The following is a 23,554-nucleotide window of genomic DNA, read 5'->3' as shown; positions in this document are numbered from 1 at the left end:
CAGGAGGCCGCCGCGCCGGAAGCCCCGCCCGCGCGCGCGCCCTGTCCCCGCCCGGTGGAGCGGCTGCTGGCGCGGCGCGGCGGCTCGGCACGGCGGCGCCCGGGCGCAGGCGAGCGGGCGGAGCGGCGGACGGCGCCCAGGCCGCGCCACGCGCCGGGCTCGCGGCGGAGCGCGCCGGACTGGTCGGGGCCCGCGGCCGCCCGCGCCTTTCCATGGGCAGCTCGCACTTGCTCAACAAGGGCCTGCCGCTCGGTAAGGCCGCGCGCGCGCATTTCCGGCCGCGGGGGCGGGGCGGGGCGGGGCGGGGCCGCGGGGGCGGGCGGGGCGGGCGCGGGCGCCGGCTTTGTGTGCGAGTGCGCGTGCGCGCCGGCGTCCGCGCGCCGGGGGCCGGGGCCGCGGGGGGCGCCGTGCGCATGCGCAGGCTGCTGCGTGCGAGTTGGCCGCCGCTCCGCCCGGCGGTGCCGCCGTGCGCGTGCGCGTGCTGCTGCGTGCGTGTGCGCGCCGGCGTCCGGGGGGGCGGGGCCGGGGTCAGGGGTGCCGTGCGCGTGCGCGTGCTGCTGTGGGCGAGTGCGCGTGCGCCACCGCCCCGCCCGCCCGCGCAGGTGACACAAAGGGGTGCGGGGCCCTCAGGACCGTCGCGGCTGGGACTCCGCGCCCAAGGCGCGGGCCCTGTTGGTCTGTCCGCCTTGTGGTCCCGGCTGGCGGGGTTCCTGCCAGCGGGGCTCCGCAGGGAGGCCGGGCGCGCCGGTGGCCCCTCGTCCTCTAGGGCCGGGCCGTCCGGGGCTCTGCGCCCGTGGGCGATGCGGACCCGCTGTTGAAACGTCTGACTTGATGAGGCGGCGGGGGGCGCCGTGCCGGTCACCCGCGGAGGTGACACCCGCCCCGGGCCCCTGTCCGTCCGTGACCGGATGGTTGTGGCCGCGTCCGTCTCACCCTGTCCCCCCTTGCTTTGTCAAGTGTGGGGGGCAGGCACCCTCCGTGCCCCGGCGGCGCCCCGAGCCTGCGACCGGGGGACGGCCCGCGGTGGTGCTTTGCTGGCCGCCGCGCTCCGCCCCCGTCGGGCCGGGCCGTGTCCACCTGTCGCGCCCCCCGAGCAGGCCTAGCTCTCCCGGCCGGGGTCCCCTCGCGGTGGGGGCGCGTCCGGTCGGCAGCGGAGGGGCCGCCCCCGCGGCTTCCCGCGCCCCCGCCCTGCCCCCGGGAGCCCGCAGACCGGGCTCCGGCCTGCGAGGTCTGTGGACGCAGGAGAAGCCGCGGGTCCGGGCAGGGCTCCCTCTGGCCGGTTCCTGCCCGCCTAGGGGCCCGTCGGCCCTGGGCTTGCCGGGAAGGCGGCCTGTGGCGGGCAGCCTCTGAGCCGGGGAGCTTGGCGGGCAGCCTCCTTTCCGGTGATGATCTTCTTTGTGGTTGGTTAGGACAGGCTCGCTGTCGGGACGTGCGATGGGATTGGTTTTCTTCCGAGTCCGCCCTGAGGAGTGATACCACCCCTCCTGCTTCTCTGCATGACTGGACAGTTGGGTCTGCACATGAGGGGTCCAGAGTGGGATCTGCAGGTCCTATCCCATGCGGGCACCTTCTCCCTCTCCGGGACCCCCTCCCCCCACCCCGTCTCACGTGTGTGTATGCAGAGACAGATACTCAGGAGAAAGCCTGTCTCCAGCAGTGTGGACGCTCGGGGTGCCCTGTGGGTCAGCATCCCTGAGCCTCTGGACGAGTGGCCGCAGCGGGCAGGAGCACTGGCCTGGCCCTCAGGGCACGTGCGCTGAGCCCCTGACCGGTGCACAGTCGTGGACTCCTGGCGCTCCTGTGTCATGGCTGTACAGTGGGGATGGAGCGTGAGAAGTGGGGTCACGTGACTGAGCGGGTGCCACCTGTCAGATGGAGGGGCAGGGCGGGGGACGGGGAGGGTGCTAGGGCCTGGGGGGGCAGAGGGCAGGGGGCAAGGCTCAGGGTCAGGGTCTCTGGAGTGCAGCACTGTCTCTCTGGAAGGCAGGAAGGTGACCTTCGGAGTCACGGTTTGCATCACAATGAACCTGCCCCCCCCCACCCCGTGTTCTTTGATGTGGATGAAGTTCTTCCTGGGACTGTGAGCAGCTTGAAGGTAGCAGGACACTTGCACACAGGTGGGCACGGGGGAAGGTGGTGGAAGAGGTGAACTCGCGTGGGGAAGAGTCTTCGTGACGCACTCATGCCTCTTATCATGGCTTTTATCTGGCACATGTGCACCTTTTGGTTTCTGAGGAGTTGAGAGGACACTGTGGTGTGAAGCTGACTCTGGCAGGTGGTCCTGCTGCGGGTGCTGTGAAGCCCTGCGTGCCTGGGGGGCCCCCTGACCTTGGCTGCAGGGGCTCGGCCTGTCGGTATCGCCAGAGCCCTGCCCAGACAGCTGTGCTGGCGGTGGGGGTGGGCTGGAGAAGGCCTGGCTGCTGCTGGCGCGCAGACAGCAACGGGCGGGCCGGGGGCCTCGGTGTGTCAGAGCTGTAGCTGATGGTCCACCAAAGGGCACGCCCTGACCGATGGGCCGGCTTCGCAGAGGAGGATGGGGAGGTGCCAGGGGCAGCGACGTTTGCATTTCCTGCTGCTGAGGCGTGGGCATGGGACTGCGGTGACCAGGGAGCCACAGTGTGCAGGCCGGAGGCCTGGTGGAGCGTGGAGGGCGCGGGGCCAGGGAGATGGCCGGCGGACTGGACTTGGGACCAGGGACCCTGTTCGTGGCTACAGAGTTTGGAGCTTGAGTTTGAGGAGGCAGTTCCTGGGGCTGGAGAGGAAGCAGGGGCTGTTTCGTGGTGAGCTGTGGGTGTGTTTACTTTGCAGTGCTCGGTAGCACTGCACCAGGAGGTGTGAGCCAGCCCGCGACCCTGACCTGGTGCTGTGGGAGCGGTGAGGCCTAGGGCCGGGTTCTCAGGAACCCTAGGCGTCCTGCAGATGCAGGGATGTGCTGTGATCAGTCTGGAGGCTCAGCGACTCCGGTGATCCCGGAGTCTGCCAGCCACAGCCGTGATCCCTCCTAGAGCAGCCGCACCCTGGGGACTGTGCCCAAGGACGCAGCTCAGGGCGTGGTGGCTGGGGTGGGGCGGGGCAGAGTGGCCGTCCAGCGGGGCGCCGCGAGACCAGCGTGTGGAGCCAGGCAGGAATGAGCGCGAGACGGTGCAGGGTGTCTGTCCCCCACACAGCTCCCCGCTGTCGGCATCGCCCCTCAGCATGGCTGTCAAGTCACAGCCTGAGTCCCCTGCCATCCCCTCTGGTCCCTTCCATTCCTGCATCCCCTTTTGCTGCTATGTGGTGTCGCTCCAGGGCACCATCTGCCTGTCCCAGGGTCTGGGAGGGGTGTCAAGGTGGCTGTCTGCTGGGCCTTCAACAGTGCCCTCCGTCCTGTTGGGCCCGAGCTAGGCAGCGGCTGATGTGGACATCCCCTCGGCCCCGCGGGTTCAGTCATCACCCTCTCCCAGCATTTGCCTGGGAGCCGGGGGAGCTCAGGGCCGTGTCTGGCTCTCGGGCGGCTTCCTCTCTCACCGGCCGCTGCGTCCCCTGCCCCTCACCGTGCCGCTGGATGCAGGCGTGCGCACCGGGCACTGCCCCCGGGATCGGCTCCTGGCTCCCGTGGCCACGCCGCCCGCGCGCCTGTCCTCTGTCCTCTGCCGCGGGGCCAGTGCCGTCCCTGCGTCAGGCTGGTCATCAGAAGTCCCTCCCTCCCCACGTGCTTACCGAGTGCCCCCAGCAGCCCAGCCCGGCAGAGCCTGTGTCCTGCTCTCAGGGCCCCAAAGATCAGCTGGCACCTGCGCCCATCCCTGAGCAAAACCAGAGAGGGCAGGAGGGGACCAGGGAGGCTGGGGGGAGAGGTGAGACTGGGAGGAAAAGGAGAGCGAAGTCTAGTGGGGAGGCTGCAGCCCAGCAGGTGCGGCCCCTCCCCCTCCAGCAGGTGCGGCCCCTCCCCCCAGCAGGTGTGCCTGTCTCCCTGCCCCCACCCCTCCCCCCGGGCACACCCACCCCGAGCGCCCACAGCACCTCCGCGGTCAGCAGGTGCAGGGAGTGAGGGGGAGGGGGCTGGGCCCTGTACCCAGGGCCCTGGGTCTGGGGCTGACCAGGACGGCGTGTGGGTACCTGGGAACCCGGGGCTGTCATGAGGTGACCCGCCTGCCCCTCGGCTGCCCCGCCACTGAGGGGACAGAGCCTCTGCCTTGGCAGGTGCCCTGGCTGTCAGCCGCCTGCCACCCAGATGGCCCTTCCCCACGGTCACTGGAGTCACCCAGGGGACATGGGGCGTCCCCATCGCCTCTGTCCCCAGAGTTTCTTTGCAAGGAGCCAGCTGTGCATCCCACCTCCAGACAGGGCCCAGTTTCTGGAGAGGGTGAGGGGCAGGTGTGTCTGGAATCTGCAGGGTGGGGGACCTCTGGCCATGACCCCTTCCCCTGAGTGTCACTCCTACCCCTGCTCCCCTGGCAGGGAGGGGCGCAGACCCCCGTGGCTCTCCTGAGATGGGCGGGCTGAGAGCAGGAGCCCCTGAGACTCGTCCAGTCAGGGTGGGGTCGGGGGCCTGGCAGGACAGCCCTGCACCCACAGGGGGTGTGGGACGTGTCTTGGTGCCACGCGCGGGGCCATGCCTGCTGGCTTCGCTCCCTGCAGGTGTTCTCCATCCTCTTTAAAAGGGCGCCGTTTCCCCGGAGGCCAGGGGGCTCCTGGCGGGGTGCACAGGGCGGGGTGACTGGGGGGCCCTGAGGCTAACTGCTGGTCTGCCCCGGGCTTGACTGCGACCCCCAGCCTGTCCCTGCGGCCCTGTGTTGGGCTGTCCCGTCAGTATCCTGAGCACTGAGGTCACTTATGGGTGCTGTTTGCCTGTTTCTGGAAACCAGGTGGGGCTTAGCGTTTTCACCCCACGAGCGTGCCCAGCGCTAGCCTGGAAGTTTTTCTCGACCATGGTCTTGCATTATTTCCAGCTCGATTGGACCGTTGAATCCCCAAGTTTCGGCCGCTGAAAGCTGCCATCCTGCCCACAGGGTCCTGGGGCCAGCACGGAGCAGACTTGCGTGGTCCACCTGCAGTGCCCGCCGGAGGGCGCCTCCGGTCTGCGTTGGGCCTTAGCTCTGCCCGGGGCTCTCCGCCTGTCCAGATTGGCGCCCGAGCCCACAGTGGGTGGACACCCCTGCCCCGCGGGGAGGGACGTGCCAGCCCCTTCAGGCTGCTCAGCACAGCAGGGCTTCCTTTTGAGGCCGTTTTCACGGCGGGTGGGCTGGCGGTGGGCACAAGAGCCCAGGGTCCTGGCTGCCGCAGCAGGGCCAGAAGAGCACCGCGTGGGGCCTCGCTTGAGGGGCGGAGCCCGGCCCTCGGTGGGTGGGATGCAGGTGACTGGGGGCCCACGAGTGACCGTGTAGGCCCATTGGGCACCCCCCACTTCCTGGTTTCTCTGGGGTTTAGGGAGGAGGCTGGGGGAAGCCTCCTGGCAGACAGCTGGCTGTAACCCCCCTGGAGTCCCACCACCTGCACACGCGGGTCTCTGTGGGCAGAGGCAGCACACAGGCTGGCCCGACTCAGCCGTGCGGAGGTGACCGCTGTGTCTGCCCCGTGCTGTCCCTGCAGTCTGGCTGGCTGAGTGTCCTGAGTGCCCTCTCCCGGCCCTGCCTGTCGGAGCACGGGGTGGGGCAGGGGGCCATCACAGCCGGCAGAACACCCCCTGCCCCTGGTTGTGATACCATCATTGGGCGTGAAGCTGAGGCCCCAAGGCAGCTCTGCTGAGCCTGGGAGACCCCAAGGGGGGCCAGCATCCCTGGCAGGCAGCTTGCCACCTGGCTGGGCACCCCCCCACCCGTCCCTGTCCCCGAGCACCTCCTGAGAGGCTGAGGCCCGGAGGCCTGGGGGCTGGCGGTGAGGTTGCAGTGGTTCTTTGGGGTAGTGTCCTGTCCGGGGCCGTGTCTGTGGTACTGGGGGGACACCTGCTGTCTGACAGCTGATTGAGGACAGTTTTCACGGAGTGAAGTTAAGGCAGAGGAGCATCGCCGTTTGCACCACGGAAACACCGATTTCCCGTGTTTTGTGGTTTCAGAGAGGAGCGCGGCTGCTCTATGTGAGGGGAAGCCAGCGTGTGTCTCAGGCTCAGGTAGCACGGCCCTGGGGCACCGAGTCCTTTCACAATGGGGCTGCCGTCCACTATGCAGGGATGGGACCTGGACCCAAGGCATCGTGACCCCCACTTGTGGGCATGTGGCAGGTGGCACGCAGGACCCAGGTGCAGGGGGGCTTCAATCCATGCGGCCACGTGGGGGTGACCCCCAGGCCACACGGGAGCTGGTGATGGGAGCGGCTTGGCTGCTGGACACCCGTCAAGTGGTGGGCCCGGAGGGGGGCAGGCTGCCGACGGAGGGGCTGTTGACAGTGGGTGGCCCCTGCGCCACGTCGTGGGTTCATGGCCTGGCCGGCTGGCCAGGACTTCTTGGGAGGGGCTGGATCAGGAAGGACTCGGGCACACCCAAGGTGTGGGTCGTGACTGGTCGTCCTGCCCTCGGAAGGGCTGTGCGCAGATGGGAGGTGGGGGTGGGGGGCCTCTGGACGTCACTGTCCGCGGGGCCTGGAGCCTGTGGGGCTGGCCTCATGTGGCCCGCTACAGCTGTACAGCCTGGGGCAGGGTGAGAAGGCCTGGGTTCGTGGCCTGGCCGGCTGGCCAGAACTTGTTGGGAGGGGCCGGATCAGGAAGGGCCTTTGCTGGTGGCTGGTGTGAGGGGGATGGGCGCCTACGGTCCACCCCATGCTGGGGGTGGCCTCACCCTGAGACAGTGGGGCAGGGGCTGGGCGGTCTACGCTCACCCCCATCCCCTGATCCTCAGCCCACATCCCCGATGGTGTGTGACCCGCATGCAGGCCCCATCATGGCCTGGCCATGCCCCTTGGGCAGGGGCGTCTTGCCCCCTGGAGCTGTTTGGGGAAGGCCGCGCCTGAATCCAGCCCCGGCCGCAGGACACTACCCAAGGGGGCCGATGTGCACACTGGCCCGGGGAGCCCCCACCTCCAGCTGTGAGGGGGGTGTCCAGGTCGGGGTATGCACCCCGGGGGCTCTCCCCAGCAATCTCCATGGAAGCCCAGTCTGCTTGCCCCATCCCAGGCCCAGGAAGCGATGGGCCCCATGAGACAGAAGCTTCCAGAACTGGCCACAGACCTCCCTGAGCCGTCCACCCTCCACCCCTCCCAGCTCACGCACAGGGTGACGTCCGGGGGGGTCCCGGGCTTGTGGATGCGACCTTCAGGGTGAGCCTCTAGCCTCTGAGTCCTGGCCGTGGCCGGCGGGTGGCTCCCAGGCCAGGGGCTGCCTGGTGCCGCGGGTCGAGGCCGCAGGGACCAGGCTCGGGGGTCCAGTTGGGTCTCAGGAGTGCTTAACGTGTCTCTTGTGTTTGATTTTTAGTCAGACTTTGACCCGGTGCAGGCTTCGGTGGTCACCGTGGACGGGCGCCTAGGCGCTTTGGTTCGAGACAATTAAAGACGTGGGATGAGGACGCAGTGACAGGCCACGGTCCTGCCAGGGGATTCTGAAGACAGCCGCTTTGAGCCGTTGAATTCATGGTCGTGGGAGCCGCGCCCATACTGAGAGATGGCAGGTTGGTTCGGGCTCGGGAACGTGAGGCTGCCCAAGGAGGAGGAGCCGCCCCCAGTCACCGAGTGCGTGGGGTCAGGCCAGGGACGCCCCAGGGGCCCTCACCTTGGCCTTGGGCTTTGCTTCTGGTGAGGGCCCCGGGGGAGGTGCCGGCCAGGCTGCAGGAGGGAGCAGGCTTCTCGGGGCTTGCCCGCAGACTCGCTGTGGCCGGGGGTCACTGCCACCCCGGCCCTGCCGGGCCGTGTCCTCTGGCGGGGCTCCCGTCCGCGTGCTCCCCGATTGGTGTCCTCTGGCAGGGCTCCCGTCTGCGTGCCCTGCCAGCTGGTTCACTCAAGGCTCCGCCAGCGCCTTCTGGCTAAGAGGCCCCTGGACCCTAGGGCATGGTTCTCGGGGCTGCGTAGGTCGGGGTTTGCGAAGTTGAAGCTGAGCGCGGCTGTTGGTGGGCGTGTGTCATCCGTCGTGAGTGATGTTCCTCAGACGTTCTGTTGTCCAGGGGAGCTGGAGAGACCAGGGCTGTGGTGACTGTGTCCCCTGCAGACGGAGGGGCCTGGCGCTCTGCTGGGGGTGCGGGGTTGGGGTCCGACGTGGGCCGTGGAAGCGGCCGCCTCGCGTGTCTGCCTGGGCCTCAGGCGGAAGGAGGGAGTTTCTGACAGCCGTTCCCAGGCTTGTTTCGGGAGGGGAGGCGCTCAGGCTGCTTTCCCGCGTCTTAACGCTCTGCTGCTTTTGCTGTTTCCTGCTTTTCAGACCTGCGGGCAGAGGTGGTTCTGGCTGCAGCCGGCTGAGTCCCTCTCGGGTTCGGGGCAGTGACGCTGCAGCCTGGGCTGAAAGAGAAACATGAGGCGTGCCCGCGAGACGCCACGGTCCAGCCTGCGTGTCTGACGCTGGCTGGAGTGCAGGGGGCCTGGGGCTCTGTTCCCTGGGGCCCTGATTTGCGGTGGGGGCGTCACCGCCGTCAGCAGCCCCTCAGGTGGCAGTGAGCTGTAGCAACCACCCCTGGCTTTTAGTTTATTTTTGACAAAGATTCCAGTGGCTGGTTGCACAGAACTGGAAGTCCTCGGGATGGGCTGCATCATGTCTGAGGTGGGTGGGCTGAGGTCCCAGCAGGGAGCTGAGCGTCTGGCACTGTCGTTGCAGGCGTCCGACCTCCGATCATGAATGGGCCCATGCACCCCCGGCCCCTGGTGGCGCTGCTGGACGGCCGGGACTGCACGGTGGAGATGCCCATCCTGAAGGACGTGGCCACGGTGGCCTTTTGTGACGCGCAGTCCACGCAGGAGATCCATGAGAAGGTACGGCAGGCAGGCGGGCGGGGAGCAGGCACCTCCCGGCCTGTCAGGAGGCGAGGGGACGTCTCCGTTGTAAACAGTTCTTCCCCAGAAAGTGGCCCCTGGGGCTCAGCTGCGGTGGGCGGTGCTGGCAGGGGGTGGGGTCTCCCCCCCACCCCACACTGATGACAGTGGCGGTGGTCGCCGGGACGCCCTGATCTGTGCCGTGTGGTTGCAACTCTCACGAGTCGAGTCCTGGAAGCTCCAGGCTCCCCGGGATGGGAGTACGTTAATCTGGTTTCTGTCTATAGTCACAGCCGACCAGACTTCAGAACCGCCTTTCCCCTGAGTCAGTTGAGGAAGCTGGAGAGCCCACAGGGTTGGGAGAGGCCCAGATGCTGCAGGGAGAACAGGCGGTGCTCAGCCCGCGCCTGCCAGGCCGGGACACCTGTTGGGCTGGAAGTGGCTGCTGAGAGGCTGGGTGGCTTTGGCACCTCATGGGCCAGCGAACATGGAGCCCTGCTGGATCCCGGCTCTGGGCTGGGCTACTGGAGAAAGGCTGTGCTGGAACCAGACCTGCTCTCACGTGTCCACATCTGGCCTGGACCACCCACAGCAAGCCTTGAACGTGGATGATAGAGGCCCCCACCCTGTGCTTGGGAGGCTGGCAGGAGGAAGAGGATGGTTCTCTATGGGGAGAGGCCGTCAGCCTGGGCCCCAGTCATCGTGCAGATCACGGGCTAGTGCGATGCCCAGCACACAGACGAAGATTACTGGGCCGCAGGGGAGGAAAGAACTGAGCGAGGGCATCCAGCTCAGACAGTAAAGCGTCCGCCCACAGCGCAGGAGGCCCAGGGTCAATCCCTGGGTCAGAAAGATCCCCTGGAGAAGGGAATGGCAACCCACTCCAGTATTCTTGACTGGAGAATCCCATGGATAGAGGCCGCAGTCCATAGGGTTGCAAAGAATCAGACACAACTGAGTGAATTAAAAAAAAACCTGAGTGAAAGCAGAGACAGAGTCAGGATAGGGACCCCGCGAGGCCAGTGGGGTGGTTGCTGCCACAGCCACGATGTGGAGACCGAGCCTCAGCAGTCAGGAGGGGCCGAGAGCAGAAGAGGTGTGGGGAAGATCTAGAGCTGAAACAGCAGTGCTGACGTGAGAGAGAGCAGACTTGCCGGCCACCTGGGCAGCCGTGGCTGGGAAGGCGGCCAGCCGTGGGCAGGGGCTCCGGGTGAGGGCCCGAGGCGGGAGCCAGCTTCTGTGGGAACCTCAGGGACCCAGGGCCGAGACAGGCCAGGAACAGAGCTGACAGGGTGGCGGACATCAGGTGAGAGGGGGCGGCGGCCCCCGGAGCTCAGGTGGGTGGGCCCCCAAGCAGAGCAGGCCCGGGCCGCCTGCCTGGCGGGCCAACAGCTGGTCTGTCTCCTCGAGAAGCAAGCCCCATGTCCACACGGACCTGCCCGAGAGCCCCCAGCGGCTGGCTTTGTGCCTCGTGGCTGGAACCAGAGGGAGCTGGGCTGCCTTCAGCCCAGGGCCCCGGGCCCGTGGTGCCCACTCGGCCAGGAGAAGGAAGAGCGAGCCGGGCGCTGGCTTTGGCCGGCAGGGGCGGCTAGTCATCACCCTGGCCTGCCTCCGTGACTGGGAGGCCGAGGTGCCGGGTTCACGTGCTGACGGGAGGGTGTTCTCTCTGTGGCGACGGCAGTCCTGCGTGGAGGCGGCGGCTCCTCCGATAGAAAGTGACCCGTGGGCAGCTTCCTGTGAGTCTTACGCTGTTTCACACTGAAAAGATATGTTTAGAAAAACCAATAGAGATAAAAAAGAGATAATACAGGTAGAAGTTTTAAAAAATCATAAGCAGCTCTTCCCTGGTGGTCCAGTGGTTAAGATCTGCCTGCCAGTACGGGGGACACAGGTTCAGCCCCTGGTTTGGGAAGGTCCCACGTGCGTGGGAGCCCGCGCACCACTCCCGGAGAGCAGCCTGTTCGCTGCCACCAGAGAGAGCCCACACACAGCAGCAGAGACCCAGCACAGCGGAGAGTGAATCACCCCATCAAACCTAAAACTGTGAGCAGTGTTAAAGCAAGTTTTGCCAATGAATTGGAAACCTAAGATAAAACGTGTCTTCTAAAATTGTAAGTTACCAAAACTATTTCAACCAGTTACTATAAAACCCAGATAAGCTACTCACTAGGCCCCTGGGCAGGGGCAGGGCCCTCAGCTCCACAGCGAGCTCTGCCCACCCCCCAGCCCCTCCAGGCAGGCGGCAACCCCCACCAACCAGCCCTCTACATCCTGAAACCCACAGAAGCCACGCCAAGGCCTCGCTTGTCCGAGAAGAGGTGGAAGAAGTGTCCGGGGAACAGAACCTTCTGCTTCAGACAGAAGAGATGTTAGGACCATGTGACGTGCCCTTAAGCCTGAGGGACGCCTGACTACAGTGCGCAGGGCACAGCGAGAAACGAGCCCCAGGAGAGCCAGAGGAGCTCTTGGAAACTAAATACAGGAGCGAGAGATTTACATTTTAGCAGGAAGCTTGGAAGACGTCGTCCTGGGAAGCCCAGAGGGAAGGTGGAAGCAATGAGGAACATGGAGAGACGCAGACTGCCCGGGGCGCCAGGCCCTGTGCAGCCGCCCTCGGGGGCTCCCGTTTCTGCCCCCCACTTTGAGCCGGGGGTGCCCGGGTGCCGCAGTCCTGCCGGGGGCTGCAGCCTGCGTGTGCAGAGCCACCGTTCCTCTTCCTGCCGGCCTGGGTGGCAGCTGCCAACACAGCCACGGGTGACGCTGGTCTGATGCCTGGGTCGGGGAGATCCCCTGGAGAAAGGAGCGGCCACTCACTCCAGTGCTCTTGTCTGCGAGGTCCCGTGGACAGAGGAGCCTGGCAGGCCACAGTGCAGGGGCCGCAGAGTTGAGCACAGCCCAGCAGCAGCCAGATGTGACAGCTGGAGGCTGGGCAGCCACCCAGACCTTGAGGGGAAGCTACGGGGAGCCTGGGAACAGCAGGGCAGCAAGACAGAAGTCCAGGACCCCGATGGCTATGGAGCTGACGGGGTCCCTAGACCACCTGGCTGCAAGGCACTGGGGAAACACCAGCTTGTCTTTATAGCTGGTTGGATGTTGGACATTCTCACCACAACGTGAGAGAAACTTCAGAGCTGAATGGAGGCTCCCATGTTCCCACCATGAGCCCAGGACAAGTGTCAGGGGCCCCCGGAGGCCCTGGTTCAGGGTTCAGGCTTCACCAGCGCCAGGGTGGGGGACGAGAACGAAAGTGGCCCCAGGCGGGTGTGCTGATCCTGGGAGAACGGTTTCAGCTGGGATTGCTCCCCCCTCCCTGGCACACGGACCCTGAAGGGGCGTCTCGCCCCTTGGCCGCTCCCTCTGAAGCTCTTAGGGGAAAGTCAGGCCCCCATGAGGTGGAGGTGGCCATGGAAGAAGGAGGCCTCGGGTCCTGTTGAGGGCTGGGCCAGCTGGGAAAGACAGGCGTGCTCGGCCGGGGGGCGGGGGGGGGGGAGGGTCACAGGGCTCCAGTGGGGACCTGGTCAGCGGAGTCCCAGCACGGACGTGCCGAGGCTGCGTGAGGCAGGACTTAAAGTGCAGGGAAACTCAGAGCAAGCTGTGCCGGTGGGGGCCCTGCTCGGGGACCTGAGGGAGGCTGGTTAGCGCCCCGTGCATGCGCCACACCTGGGAGTGAGAGGCGTGTCCACAGGGGCCATCCCCCTCCCCACCCCAGCCAAAACCAAGTGCGGCCGCTCTGCAGGTCACATGTGGAAAGGAGGGGCCGTCTGGCTGTGAGGCAGTCCAGCAGTCTCCCCACAAAACAAATCACACAGAACAGGGAAGAAAGGGGGGTGATGGAGGGATGCCGCAGTGCACACACTGCGGGATTAGCAGCAAACAGACCCCTCAGCGGGCAGGAATGAGACAGTCCCAGCGGAGAGTAGGCAACAGAGGGGTGTGGACAAAGCCCAGCAGCCTGCAGGAGCAGGTGACCCGTCCCCACCCTGGGGGCTCACGGACACCGGGGCAGCTCCCCTCGTGCTCATCTGGTGGTGCTCCGGCAGGCCCCCGAGAATCTGGGCTGCAGCCTTCAGCCCACCGTCCTTCCACCTAGGCTGTCGTCCGGAAACCCCTGGGGCCATCTGGGAGTCAGCCCTGAGCCTCACTGAGGGTTTGTGCACACGTGTGTGCGTGCATGTCTCTGTGCATGTGTCTATGTGCACGCGTCTGTGCACGTGTCTCTGTGTGCAGGCGTCCATATGTGTGCCTCTGTACATGTGTGTATGCATGTGTTTCTGTGGGCAGGTGTCTGTACGTGTGTCTGCGTGCATCTGTGTGTGTGTGTCTGTGTGCATCTGTGTGTGTGTGTCTCTGTGCAGGCGTCCGTATGTGTGCGTGTGTGCACATGTGCGCGTGTCTCTGTGTGCGTGCATATGTGTTTCTGCGTGCAGGTGTCCGTATGTGTGTGCGCGTCTGTGTGCGCGTGCGTCTGTGTATACACACATGTGTATGCTTGTGTTTCTGTGGGCAAGATGTCTGTGTATGTGTGTCTGCGTGCAGGTGTCCATATGTGTGCATGTACACACGTGTGTGCGTGTGAGATGCTAGGAGGGGAGCCTCGAGGTGAGGAGATGCCTAGCCCCCCAGCCATGCCATGGCCCACTTCTGGGCTGGTGCCTGGTGAGCAGCCTTCGGGCCCCGCTGCTCCCAGTGCCTGGCCAGGCAGGCCTGTTAGCCCCTGTGGATTTGACATTGAGTCGGTGACGAGCTGGTCACACAGCAGGTGGAGGTTGGTGGGAGTGGACCCTGGGAGGTCGAGGGCATACCCGGGAGTGTTGTGGCCACTTTGCAACCAGGAAAAGGGTCACAAGGAACCAACAGGTGCGGGGCCCAGGGCCTGGATGGGGTGCAGTGGCCCTGCGGTGGGCTCGCCCTGAGGTTGGTGCACTGTGGGGCTGCCCTGGGAGGCGTCCAGGCTCCCTCCTGAGAACGCTGCACCTAGGACTGGTTCCAGGGATGCTCGGTAGAAAAAGGACCAGGCGTGGAAAAAGGGATTAACCCAGAACCGTATGTGGGTGAGCCACACCAGAAGTTCAGTTCAGTTCAGTCGCTCAGTCGTGTGCGACTCTCTGTGACCGCATGGACTGCAGCACGCCAGGCCTCCCTGCCCGTCACCAAGTCCCAGAGTGTACCCAAACCCATGTCCATTGAGTCGGTGATGCCATTCAACCATCTCATCCTCTGTCGTCCCCTTCTCCCACCTTCAATCTTTCCCAGCATCAGGGTCTTTTCCAATGAGTCAGCTCTTCGCATCAGGTGGCCAAAGTATTGGAGCTTCAGCTTCAACATCAGTCCTTCCAGTGAACACCCAGGACTGATTTCCTTTAGGGTTGCCTAGTTGTATCCCCTTGCAGTCCAAGAACTCTCAAGAGTCTTCTCCAACACCACAGTTCAAAAGCATCACTTCTTCTGCACTCAGCTTTCTTTATAGTCCAACTCTCACATCCATACATGACTACTGGGAAAACCATAGCCTTGACTAGATGCACCTTTGTCGGCAAACTAATGTCTCGGCTTTTTAATATGCTGTCTAAAGTTAAAGCTAAAATCATGGTGCCCATCGGCGTGTGCCTCACGCAGCACACGTGACGTTGGGATCGCCAGGTGCTGGGTGGGTGGTACTGATGGGCGGACGTGCCCGGGCGGTAACAGCAGGACCAGAGCCCGAAGAGGTTTGCGGGGAGCCACCTGTCACCTCAGGGAGACGAGTGGACACATGGGGAGCTGCACGGTCTCCCAACTTTAGAACCTTCCAGACAGCCCCGGACCATGCCTGCTGCCTCGCAGCCCAGGACGCTCAAGGGCCCCTTCCCACCCCGCCTGCCTCAGCCCACCCCCCGACACACACCCCTGTCTCAGCTGTGGGCCACATGCGTCCCGCTGTCCAGGCCAGACCAGGCTTCACGCGGGGCCTCCCCTCCTGACGCTGGCAGCCATGTGTCTGCCTCTCCGGTTCCAGCATCCACCTGCCTACAGTGGGCACTGACCTCTGTCCAAACATAGCTCGCGCTCAGCCCTGGGGCCTCCTCACAGGCTGGCCACATGGCGCAGGGCAGCCGGAGGGGCCTTCCCGGGGACCTGCCGGCTGAGCCCGCCCCCTCGCCACCTATCCCGCCCCGGCCGCATGCCCTACCCCATGCCCCTGCCCACCCCACATGTCCCCAACCCCTCTGCCTCTGATGCCCGCCCACTGCCTCATGCCGTGCTCACCAGGCCTGCGTCTGACCCCCTCCTAGGAGGCTGGGGCAGCTGTCAGGACTCGGCGTGGTCCCGTTGGCCCATTCGTGTCCCGGGGCTGGGCTCCCTGGGTCCTCTGAGCAGGGAGGGCCTGAGCTAGTCTGGCGGCACCTGTCTGCTCCCTGCAGGACCAGGCCCCTGGCCCTCTGCCCTGCTGATGGCCGTCTCTGCCTTGGACCTTTCTCCCCCTGAGGGGTGTCTTCTGGGCCCCGTTGGCCAGTAGAATGGGAAGGAGGGCCACACCAGCCTCAAGGAAACTGCATTCTGGGGGGCCCTGTGATCATAGGAGAGATGAGCCCAGGGCTGTTGCCTGTCTGAGAGGCTGCTGGCTCCTGCCTGGGGTCCCCCCTCAGCACCTGGACCCCACGCTAGCTGCATCTGCCATGGGCCAGCTGCTGCCTCAGCCCTGTGCAGCCCCGGGAGTCCAGCAGCCTCCACCCCACGGGGGAGCCCAGGTCAGCACAGGACACTCGGTCCAGAGAGGGGCGGGCGGCCGACAGTCCCACGGGTTCCCCATGGCCTCTGAGTCGTGGATTGTACCGGCCCGTTAGGGAGGGATAGACCAGGTCCCCAGCTGCGGCAGGTCCTGGAGTCCGTGATGCGTTGGCTCCAGGTGGCCCAGCTCCAGGGCCCCGCCCTTGGGTCCCTGGCTGTTGTGAGCATATCCGGAGCAGACCCTCGTCCCGGGCTCTGGGCTGTGGCCCCAACCCCAGCCAGACATGTCTCGCTGGTGGCCTGGTGCTAGCAGCAGCGGCAGGGTGGGTGGGGCCGTGCATGCACGCAGGTAGGGGCTTTGCATGGGCTGCAGCCACGGGCAAACCCCACGGGTGGGGAGGTCTGTGCACCAGGCTCTTAGGAGACCCTGGCAGCTACCTGCTTACATGGGTTTCACCTGGGGCGGCCCTGCTGAGATGCACACGTTCTCCCTGCAAGCATCCTGAGTGCCCTTGGATGGGGCGACGCTCCACAACACACAGAGACCGAGCTTTCAGGCCCCTCACGGGGTCTGCGCTGGCCAGGCCAGCCTCTTGGCCGAGCGCACATGAAACCTGTGCCCGCCCTCGACGCCCCCGACCCTTCTGGGGGGAGCAGCCCGTACAGTGAGAGCGAGGGGGGGCCACGTCCGCCCGTCCCGGCATGAAAGGGTGCTGTGCTCACTGCTGCGTGTTCACTGCCTGGGGACTGGGGGCCACTGCCTGGGGGTCCCCGCGGTGGCTGCTCTTCGGGGAGCAGGTCGTGCGTGGCGGCATGGCTTCCCTCTCCATCGGGGGTGCTGGGGGTCTCGGGTCCTCCCAGTGCCCTCGTTTTCCATCTGTTGCAGCATCCGGTGCCCAGGGAGAGGGCAGCCCCCTCCCCACCTCCCTGTCAGTCAGGAGAGCCCTGTCCCCTCTGTAGACCCGGCAGATGTCTTTGGCGTGTCTGCTGGGTCGCCGTCACCCTCGGGTCACGGCAGGGGCTCACACGGGGACTGGGCCGCCTCCCACCTGGACAGCCTGCTGCGCTCACGGGGCGCAGGCTGCTCGGGGCAGTGCCGGTCACCACGCTTCCCTTGCAGGTCCTGAATGAGGCCGTGGGCGCGCTGATGTACCACACCATCACGCTGACCAGGGAGGACCTGGAGAAGTTCAAGGCCCTGCGGATAATCGTGCGCATCGGCAGCGGCTTTGACAACATTGACATCAAGTCGGCCGGGGACCTAGGTAGGCCGCTGGGGACCCTCCCCCACATCCCTGCCTGCTGCCCCAGGCACGGCCTCGCTGCTTTCGGTCCCGTCCGTTGATTCTCAGCGCCTGCCCACGCGGAGGGGGCTTAGGGCCTGGGGCTGGCGTCCACGCGGCTGTCCACGTGTGGGCCCCATGCCAGCTCCCCTCAGGCAGGTGCGGGCTGGCGGCACTGTCCCTCAGGAGGCCCGGGCCTCGGGCAGCGCGCCTGCCCTCCTGCGGTACCCCCGGGGACCCAGGCAGGGGCCTCCGTCCAGGGGCATCCGACACGTTTGTGTCAGGGTTCTCATGTCCTTGTTCACGAGACGGGCCGGGAAAGGAAGTGTATGTTGCGACTCAGGACACATGGGAGTGTGTACACACTGGTGTGCGTATGGGGGGTGCCTGTGCTTGTGTGCACACACCCTCGAGCACATGTGTGTCTCACACCTGTGAAAACAGACTTACTTGGGCTCTGTTGGGGAGTTTCCTGCCTGCTGTGATGCTCAGGCCTCTCCTTTTCCTTTGTGTTGGTCACCGCCTTGCGGGAGGTTAGGACTCACTCAGCCACGTCACCTGGTCACTGACAGCTCAGACCTGCAGAGTGAGAACCGCTTGCATTGTCAGCGGCCTTGCCTCTCAGGGTTCACCCTGCCTGTGCCTGTGGAGCTCTGTCACCCCAGTGTCCACCCCGCGCAGTATCTCCTGTCCCCACGCGGCGTCCACGCACTGTATCTGGCAGTGTCCACCCCACTGTTGCCTGGCAGTCCAGGTGCTTTCTGAACCAGCGTGTCCCTGGGCCTCATGCTTGCTGACGGAGCTGGGCCCCTGTGCCTCTCGATTTCACCACCCGGGGCTCTGTCCTTCACCCAGGGACGTCTGGGCTGTGCTGGGTGGTCCTCCCCTCCAAAGCCCTGCGGGGCCTCCTGTCTGTTGGGTGGCCGGCCGCCTTGCCTCCGAGTCTGATGGGGACTCCAGCTCTTCTTGCTCAGTCTCCCGCGGACCCCCCACCCCGTCCTCCCTTGTGCTGAAGGGGCGGGGAGGCCGCTGCTTGGGGCGGAGTGGCCTGGTTGAGACCCATTCCAGGAAGGTCCAGTGGCCTGTGGTCCAGGCGGGCAACCCGCCACCCTGGCCTCTGTCATCCCCACCTTGTCTGCCTGCTGGACCCATGGGCAGCCTTCCCCCAGGGCAGGGGCAGGTACCTGCCTTGATCTGGCCTCTAGGCCAGGACATGTCCCTGGGGCTGCCCCCGGCGACGCCCAGGACCATCCCAGTGATGGCCCTGTGTGTCTTGCATCTCCAGGCATCGCCGTCTGCAATGTGCCGGCCGCGTCTGTGGAGGAGACCGCCGACTCCACCATGTGCCACATCCTCAACCTGTACCGCAGGACCACGTGGCTGCACCAGGCGCTGCGGGAGGGCACGCGCGTCCAGAGTGTCGAGCAGATCCGGGAGGTGGCCTCCGGAGCCGCCAGGATCCGCGGGGAGACCCTGGGCGTCATCGGACTAGGTGCGCTGGCTTCCGCCCTGCAGGGGCCTGTGGACCAAGAGGCCGGCTGGGCTGTTGGCGGGTCCCCCACCTGGGATGTCTGTCCAGGCAGGGAGCAGCACTGGGTGGCCGGGTCTCTTAGCTGCCCCAGGAACAGCACGCGGGGCCACATGCCCTCCCGGGTGTTAAGTGCCCTTAGGGTCACACGTGCCCTGTGGGCGGGGTCATGTGCCCTGTGGGCGGGGTCACGTGTGCCCCGTGGGCGGGGTCACAGTGCTCTGGGAGAGGTCATGTGTGCCCTGTGGGTGGTGTCGTGAGTGGCTTGTGGGCATCCACGCTCCCAAAAGCTCAGGACTGTCAGGTGGGTTGAGGCGGCTGCCCTTAGTCCTGCCCGGGGTGGAGGGAGGCTGCTCGCTGTCTCCCTCGCTGGCTCTCGTGCCCTGCAGGCCGGCGCCCTGGGCTCAGGTAGCAAACCAGGGAGCAGAGAGGTGTTGGGGTCAGAGGTGCTGGGGTGGGGCGGGCCTCGGGGGTTGGGGAAGCGGGGGAGGGCGAGTGTGGACAGAGTGGCCTGTCCTGCCTGGGGGCATAGCTCCTGTGCCCCCATCTGTGATCCCCAGGGTTCTCCATGGCAGAGGCCCCGCCTGTGCAGCCGTGGGGAGCTGCAGGGCAGAGACATACCTGCGTTAGCTCAGGTCAGGACCACGAAGTCTGAGGACGTGGGGATGTCCCACTCCTGATGTGACTTGCTGTCCTGCTGGACTGCTCATACAGACACCAGGGCTGGTCAGAGCCCCATAGCCACGCGAGCACCCTGCACCCAGCAACGGGGCCCCTGTGCCTGGAACCAGCCGGGGTGGGACCGGTGGGTCCACTCGGCGTGATTGATGGAGGAGGAGGAAGGGGTGCCGGGAGGGTGGGGCGGCTGGGTGTCTCTGGCCAGTGGGTTTGGGGCCACATCCTGTCTAGGCTGTGTTGGTGCAGACACCGCGGGGTGGTCAGGCCCTGGAGGCCACATCCTCACAGGCTCCTGGTCGTCCTTGGAGACTGTCAGAGCTGCCCTGGGGGCCGCGGACCTGACCGTCTGCTCCTGCCCTCCCTGCGCCCCTCTCGGGACCCCCAGAGCCTGTGTTCCGGTTCCCTCGGCCTGAAAGCAGAGCGGTGGCCCCGGGGGCGTGAGCTGAAGCAGGGATCTCTGGTACCCGTGTCACTTGCAGAGGCCAGGGTCGCAGCCGTGGTGGCTCCACCCTGAGGCGCTGCGTGCAGCTCCCGGGGACCCAGGAGCTGTGCAGTGGCAGCTGCCAGACACACAATTCCACTTTCCACGTTTGTTCATAAAAATGGAAGTCCTCTTTGGGCTTCCCTGGGTTTGAGGAGCCGGGTGCCTCAGTGAAGTGGCCGAGCTGGGGCTCCTGGCCACGTTGCCTGCCCGCAGAGTGAGAGGCTGCTCCAGCCCCCGCGGTGCTGCCTGTGGCAGGTCCGCTGGGCTCCCGTGCTCCCCAGGCCCCGGCCCTTCTCCCTGAAGCCTCGTTCCCCACGCGCCCGCTGCCTGGCCTCTGAGCAGGAGCCCGGGTGACGCCCTCTCCCCCCAGGGCGCGTGGGGCAGGCCGTGGCGCTGCGGGCTAAGGCCTTCGGCTTCAATGTGCTCTTCTACGACCCCTACCTGGCGGACGGCACGGAGCGGGCGCTGGGGCTGCAGCGGGTCAGCACGCTGCAGGACCTGCTCTTCCACAGCGACTGTGTGACCCTGCACTGCGGCCTCAACGAGCACAACCACCACCTCATCAACGACTTCACAGTCAAGCAGGTCTGCACCGCGGGGGGCAGGGCGGGGCGGGGCAGGGCCGGCCTAACCCTGCACGGGCCCCTCCCGGGTCCGGGCCTTTCAAGTGGCAGTGTGTACACAGGCCTCTGTGTTGTGAGCACGTGCAGTGCACACATCTGTGTGTGGGCAAGTTTGGATGACGGTGGCCCTCCACGTGTGTGCACATGCGTTGTATAGACATGTGTGTGCACATGGTTGTATAGATGTCTGTGTATACATGTTTCTAAGCGTGTGCAGTCGCGCTTTGCATTTGTGTCTATCCACACATATATTCATACACACGCACGTACGGTTGGGCTTCCCTCGTGGCTCAGATGGTAAAGAATCTGCCTGCAGTGCGGGTGACCTGGTCCCTAGGTTGGAAAGATCCCCTGGAGAAGGGAAAGGCTACCGACTCCAGTATTCTGGTCTGGAGAATTCCATGGACTCTATAGTCCACGGGGTCACACAGAGTCAGACACGACTGAGTGACTTTTACACATGTATGTGGACACATGCACATGTGGTTACATATACTTCTGTGTGTGCACATGTGTGCGCATGGGAGTGCATGCACATTCTTGTGTGCACACGTGGAACCCTGACTGTTGTCTGCCCCAGGCCCCCGGCCCTGTGGAGGGTGAGACTGGACACCGTTCCCACGTGCTGGGCTGGCCTCTGGGGGTCAGGGAGTTGGTCAGGCCGAGCAATCCGTGAGAACCAAGTGAGGCCTGAACAGAACAGACAGGAGCCTGCCAGGGAAGAGCCCTGTGCCCATGGACGGCCTCCTGAGCCCCTTGAAGTGGGGAGGGGGGGGGGCTGCCTTGGGGTGAAATCAGGGTCACAGGGAATGCCCCATCTGGAGCAGGGGGAGCCTCCTTCCCAGAACCAGCGAGGGGGCGCCTTCAGGTCCACCGTCTGTTCTTCCCAGATGAGACAAGGGGCCTTCCTGGTGAACACGGCCCGGGGTGGCCTGGTGGACGAGAAGGCACTGGCCCAGGCCCTGAAGGAGGGGCGGATCCGCGGCGCGGCCCTGGACGTGCACGAGTCGGAGCCCTTCAGGTGCCTCCCGCCGACTCCTGGGGCCCCTGGCATGGTGCCCGCCCTGCTCGTGCCCGGCGCTAGCCTGTGTCTGGCCTGGGGGGGGGGGGGGGGGCGATGCCCACACATAGTTTCCCGGCCCTGCCTTTGCGCAGCCTGAGGTTGGCTTAGGGTAGACCTTCCTCCAGGGCCAAGCCAGGTCTCAGCAGGAGGGGAGCTCAGCTGTGCCGGCCAGGACAGCCCGGGGTCTTGCATCTGGGGGAGGGGGAGGGCTGAGACCAGGGCCCCCTGCCAAGTGTCCGAGGCCGCAGGCCCCCAGGTGGCTGTGTGTAGACGACCTGGCCGAGAGGCTGTCGGGCAGCAGGGCCCGGGGGGGTCCTCACTCCTGGAGCCTGCAGGGGTGTTCAGGGGTCCAGGTCTGAGAGCTCAGTCACCTGCAGGGGGCTGGGCGTGTCCCCAGTTGAGACCCTCCCCACTGCGGTCAGGGAGGGCCTGAGCAGATCTGACAGATTGAGGGAGGGGTGGGCTCCAGCCAAGATCAGGCTCTGACCTTTAGCCTCTGACCTCTGTGCAGCTTTAGCCAGGGCCCCTTGAAGGACGCGCCCAACCTGATCTGCACCCCGCATGCGGCCTGGTACAGCGAGCAGGCCTCCATCGAGATGCGTGAGGAGGCGGCCAGGGAGATCCGGAGAGCCATCACAGGTGGGCGGGTCGGGGCCGCCTCCGGCAGGGTGTGGGACTTGGGAGTCGGGGCAGCCCCAGGCTCTTGCAGGGGGCCACGTCTGTCTGTGGGCGGGGCCGTGGGGGCGGGGCACGGGGGTGGGGGGAGCGCGGAAGGAGACGAGAGCCACCAGGGCCTGACGTTCCCACGCTGCAGACCCTGAACGCAGGGCCTCTTGGCGTCGCGTCTGTGATGCTCCTTCGCGGTCCTGGGGCTCATGTGTCTTTCTGCCCGCCTTTGAGGAGGTCTGCCGTGTGTGTGAGCGTCCTGGGTGGGCCCGTCAGCTCTGAAACGTCCGGTCTGAGCAGGCACCAGTGAGCTGAGGTCGCCCGCCCGAGGCTGGGGGTCCATGAGCTTCGAGGGGGACCCTGCCTGACAGGCGGGGCCCACTCTGCCTGAGGGCCGTGCGCCCGTGGGGGCGGCCCCGTCCCCGTCAGAGCCCCCCTGGGTCCTGGTGGCTGCGGGACACAGGCCCCATCCTTTGCTCCCCGCATTTCCCAGGCCGGATCCCTGACAGCCTGAAGAACTGCGTCAACAAGGACCACCTTGCAGCCGCCACCCACTGGGCCAGCGTGGACCCCGCCGTGGTGCACCCCGAGCTCAACGGGGCCGCCTACAGGCAAGCGGGGCTCTGGGCCCCCTGGCCATGGGCGGCTGGGGCACGCGCGCCGGAGCGGCCGGCAGCCTTCGGGGTGGTGGACGGGGCGCCGTCCTGGGTCTCGGCCGTATGGAGCGGGGCGGGGCTGGACGGGGCGCCCCCCGGGCTCACGCTCCGCCTCTTCCCCCAGCAGGTACCCCCCGGGCGTGGTGGGCGTGGCGCCCAGCGGCATCCCGGCCGCCGTGGAGGGCATCGTCCCCAGCGCGATGTCCCTGTCCCACGGCCTGCCTCCCGTCTCCCATCCTCCCCATGCCCCTTCTCCCGGCCAAACCGTCAAGCCCGAGGCGGATAGAGACCACGCGAGCGACCAGTTGTAGCCGGGCCGGAGCTCTGCAGCCGGGGCGCCAGCCAAGCCCTGGACAGGCGTGTGCGGCGCGGTGCCTGCGGTGGCCGGGTCTCCGGAGACGGGCCGGGCGCCAGGGTTGAGCTGGCGCCGCTGCCCGCGTCGACTGTAGTTGTCCCGTCCCGAGGGCCGGCCGCTCCCCGAGTCCTCCGCGTCCTCCGCGTCCTCGTTCAGCAGCAGAAGTTAGTAGTTCACTCTCCCCGAATGTCCTCGTCTGTGTACAGTCTCTAGAACATCACAGGTGTGTTTGCTCAGCTGTCGGCAGGAGAGCCGGGGCGGCCGCGGCGCTGCTCCCGGCCGTTCCTCCTGCGTGCGGAGCGCCCCAGACAGGCAGTTGGCAAACTTCTCAGGACAATGAATCCTTCCCGTTTTTCTTTTTACGCCACACAGTGCATTGTTTTTTCTACCTGCTTGTCTTATTTTTAGAATAATTTAGAAAAACAGAACCAAGGCTGTCTTTCCTAACTTTGGCATGAACCCCTTGTTTCCAACGAAGACGGCATCGCGAGGCAGCGGGTGGAGCGCGCGGCCTCTCTGGCGCGGGTGCGGCGCCCGGCCCGCGGTGCCGTCCTGCTGATGTGGTAGGCTAGCAATATTTTGGTTAAAATCATGTTTGTGACCGTAACCATTTGTATGAATTATTTTAAAGAAATAAAAGTCCCAGAAAGA

At 65.9% G+C, this 23,554-nt stretch overlaps 1 protein-coding gene across 4 annotated transcripts; it reads left to right on the top strand.

Annotated features, from left to right (window-relative positions):
• The first annotated feature begins 126 nt into the window (after window positions 1–126).
• On the top strand, window positions 127–23,554 carry CTBP1 (C-terminal binding protein 1). Of its 4 annotated transcripts, none has more exons than XM_061145332.1 (10): window positions 127–252; window positions 7,382–7,574; window positions 8,705–8,859; window positions 16,688–16,832; window positions 18,136–18,342; window positions 19,911–20,125; window positions 21,054–21,184; window positions 21,738–21,865; window positions 22,386–22,503; window positions 22,676–23,554. In XM_061145332.1, exons 2-10 carry the CDS (start codon window positions 7,568–7,570, stop codon window positions 22,857–22,859), a joined length of 1,290 nt encoding a protein of 429 aa, XP_061001315.1. In that variant the 5' UTR covers window positions 127–252; window positions 7,382–7,567; the 3' UTR covers window positions 22,860–23,554. The 4 variants fall into 4 exon arrangements, with proteins under 4 accessions (XP_061001315.1, XP_061001312.1, XP_061001314.1 ...); XM_061145329.1 differs by having other exon boundaries at window positions 22,673–23,554; XM_061145331.1 differs by lacking the exon at window positions 127–252 and adding an exon at window positions 2,100–2,117 and having other exon boundaries at window positions 22,673–23,554.

The sequence above is a fragment of the Dama dama genome, chromosome 6, assembly GCF_033118175.1.
Source record: "Dama dama isolate Ldn47 chromosome 6, ASM3311817v1, whole genome shotgun sequence".
Lineage (NCBI taxonomy): Eukaryota > Metazoa > Chordata > Mammalia > Artiodactyla > Cervidae > Dama > Dama dama.
This window is presented reverse-complemented; position numbering and strand designations above follow the sequence as displayed.

Bases quoted from the DNA above. Each gene is read 5' to 3' on its own strand.
- CTBP1 (XM_061145329.1), top strand. The intron at 8,860-16,687 runs GTACGGCAGGCA...CTTCCCTTGCAG, and splicing joins CGCAGGAGATCCATGAGAAG to GTCCTGAATGAGGCCGTGGG. The intron at 22,504-22,672 runs GCAAGCGGGGCT...CTCTTCCCCCAG, and splicing joins CTCAACGGGGCCGCCTACAG to CAGGTACCCCCCGGGCGTGG.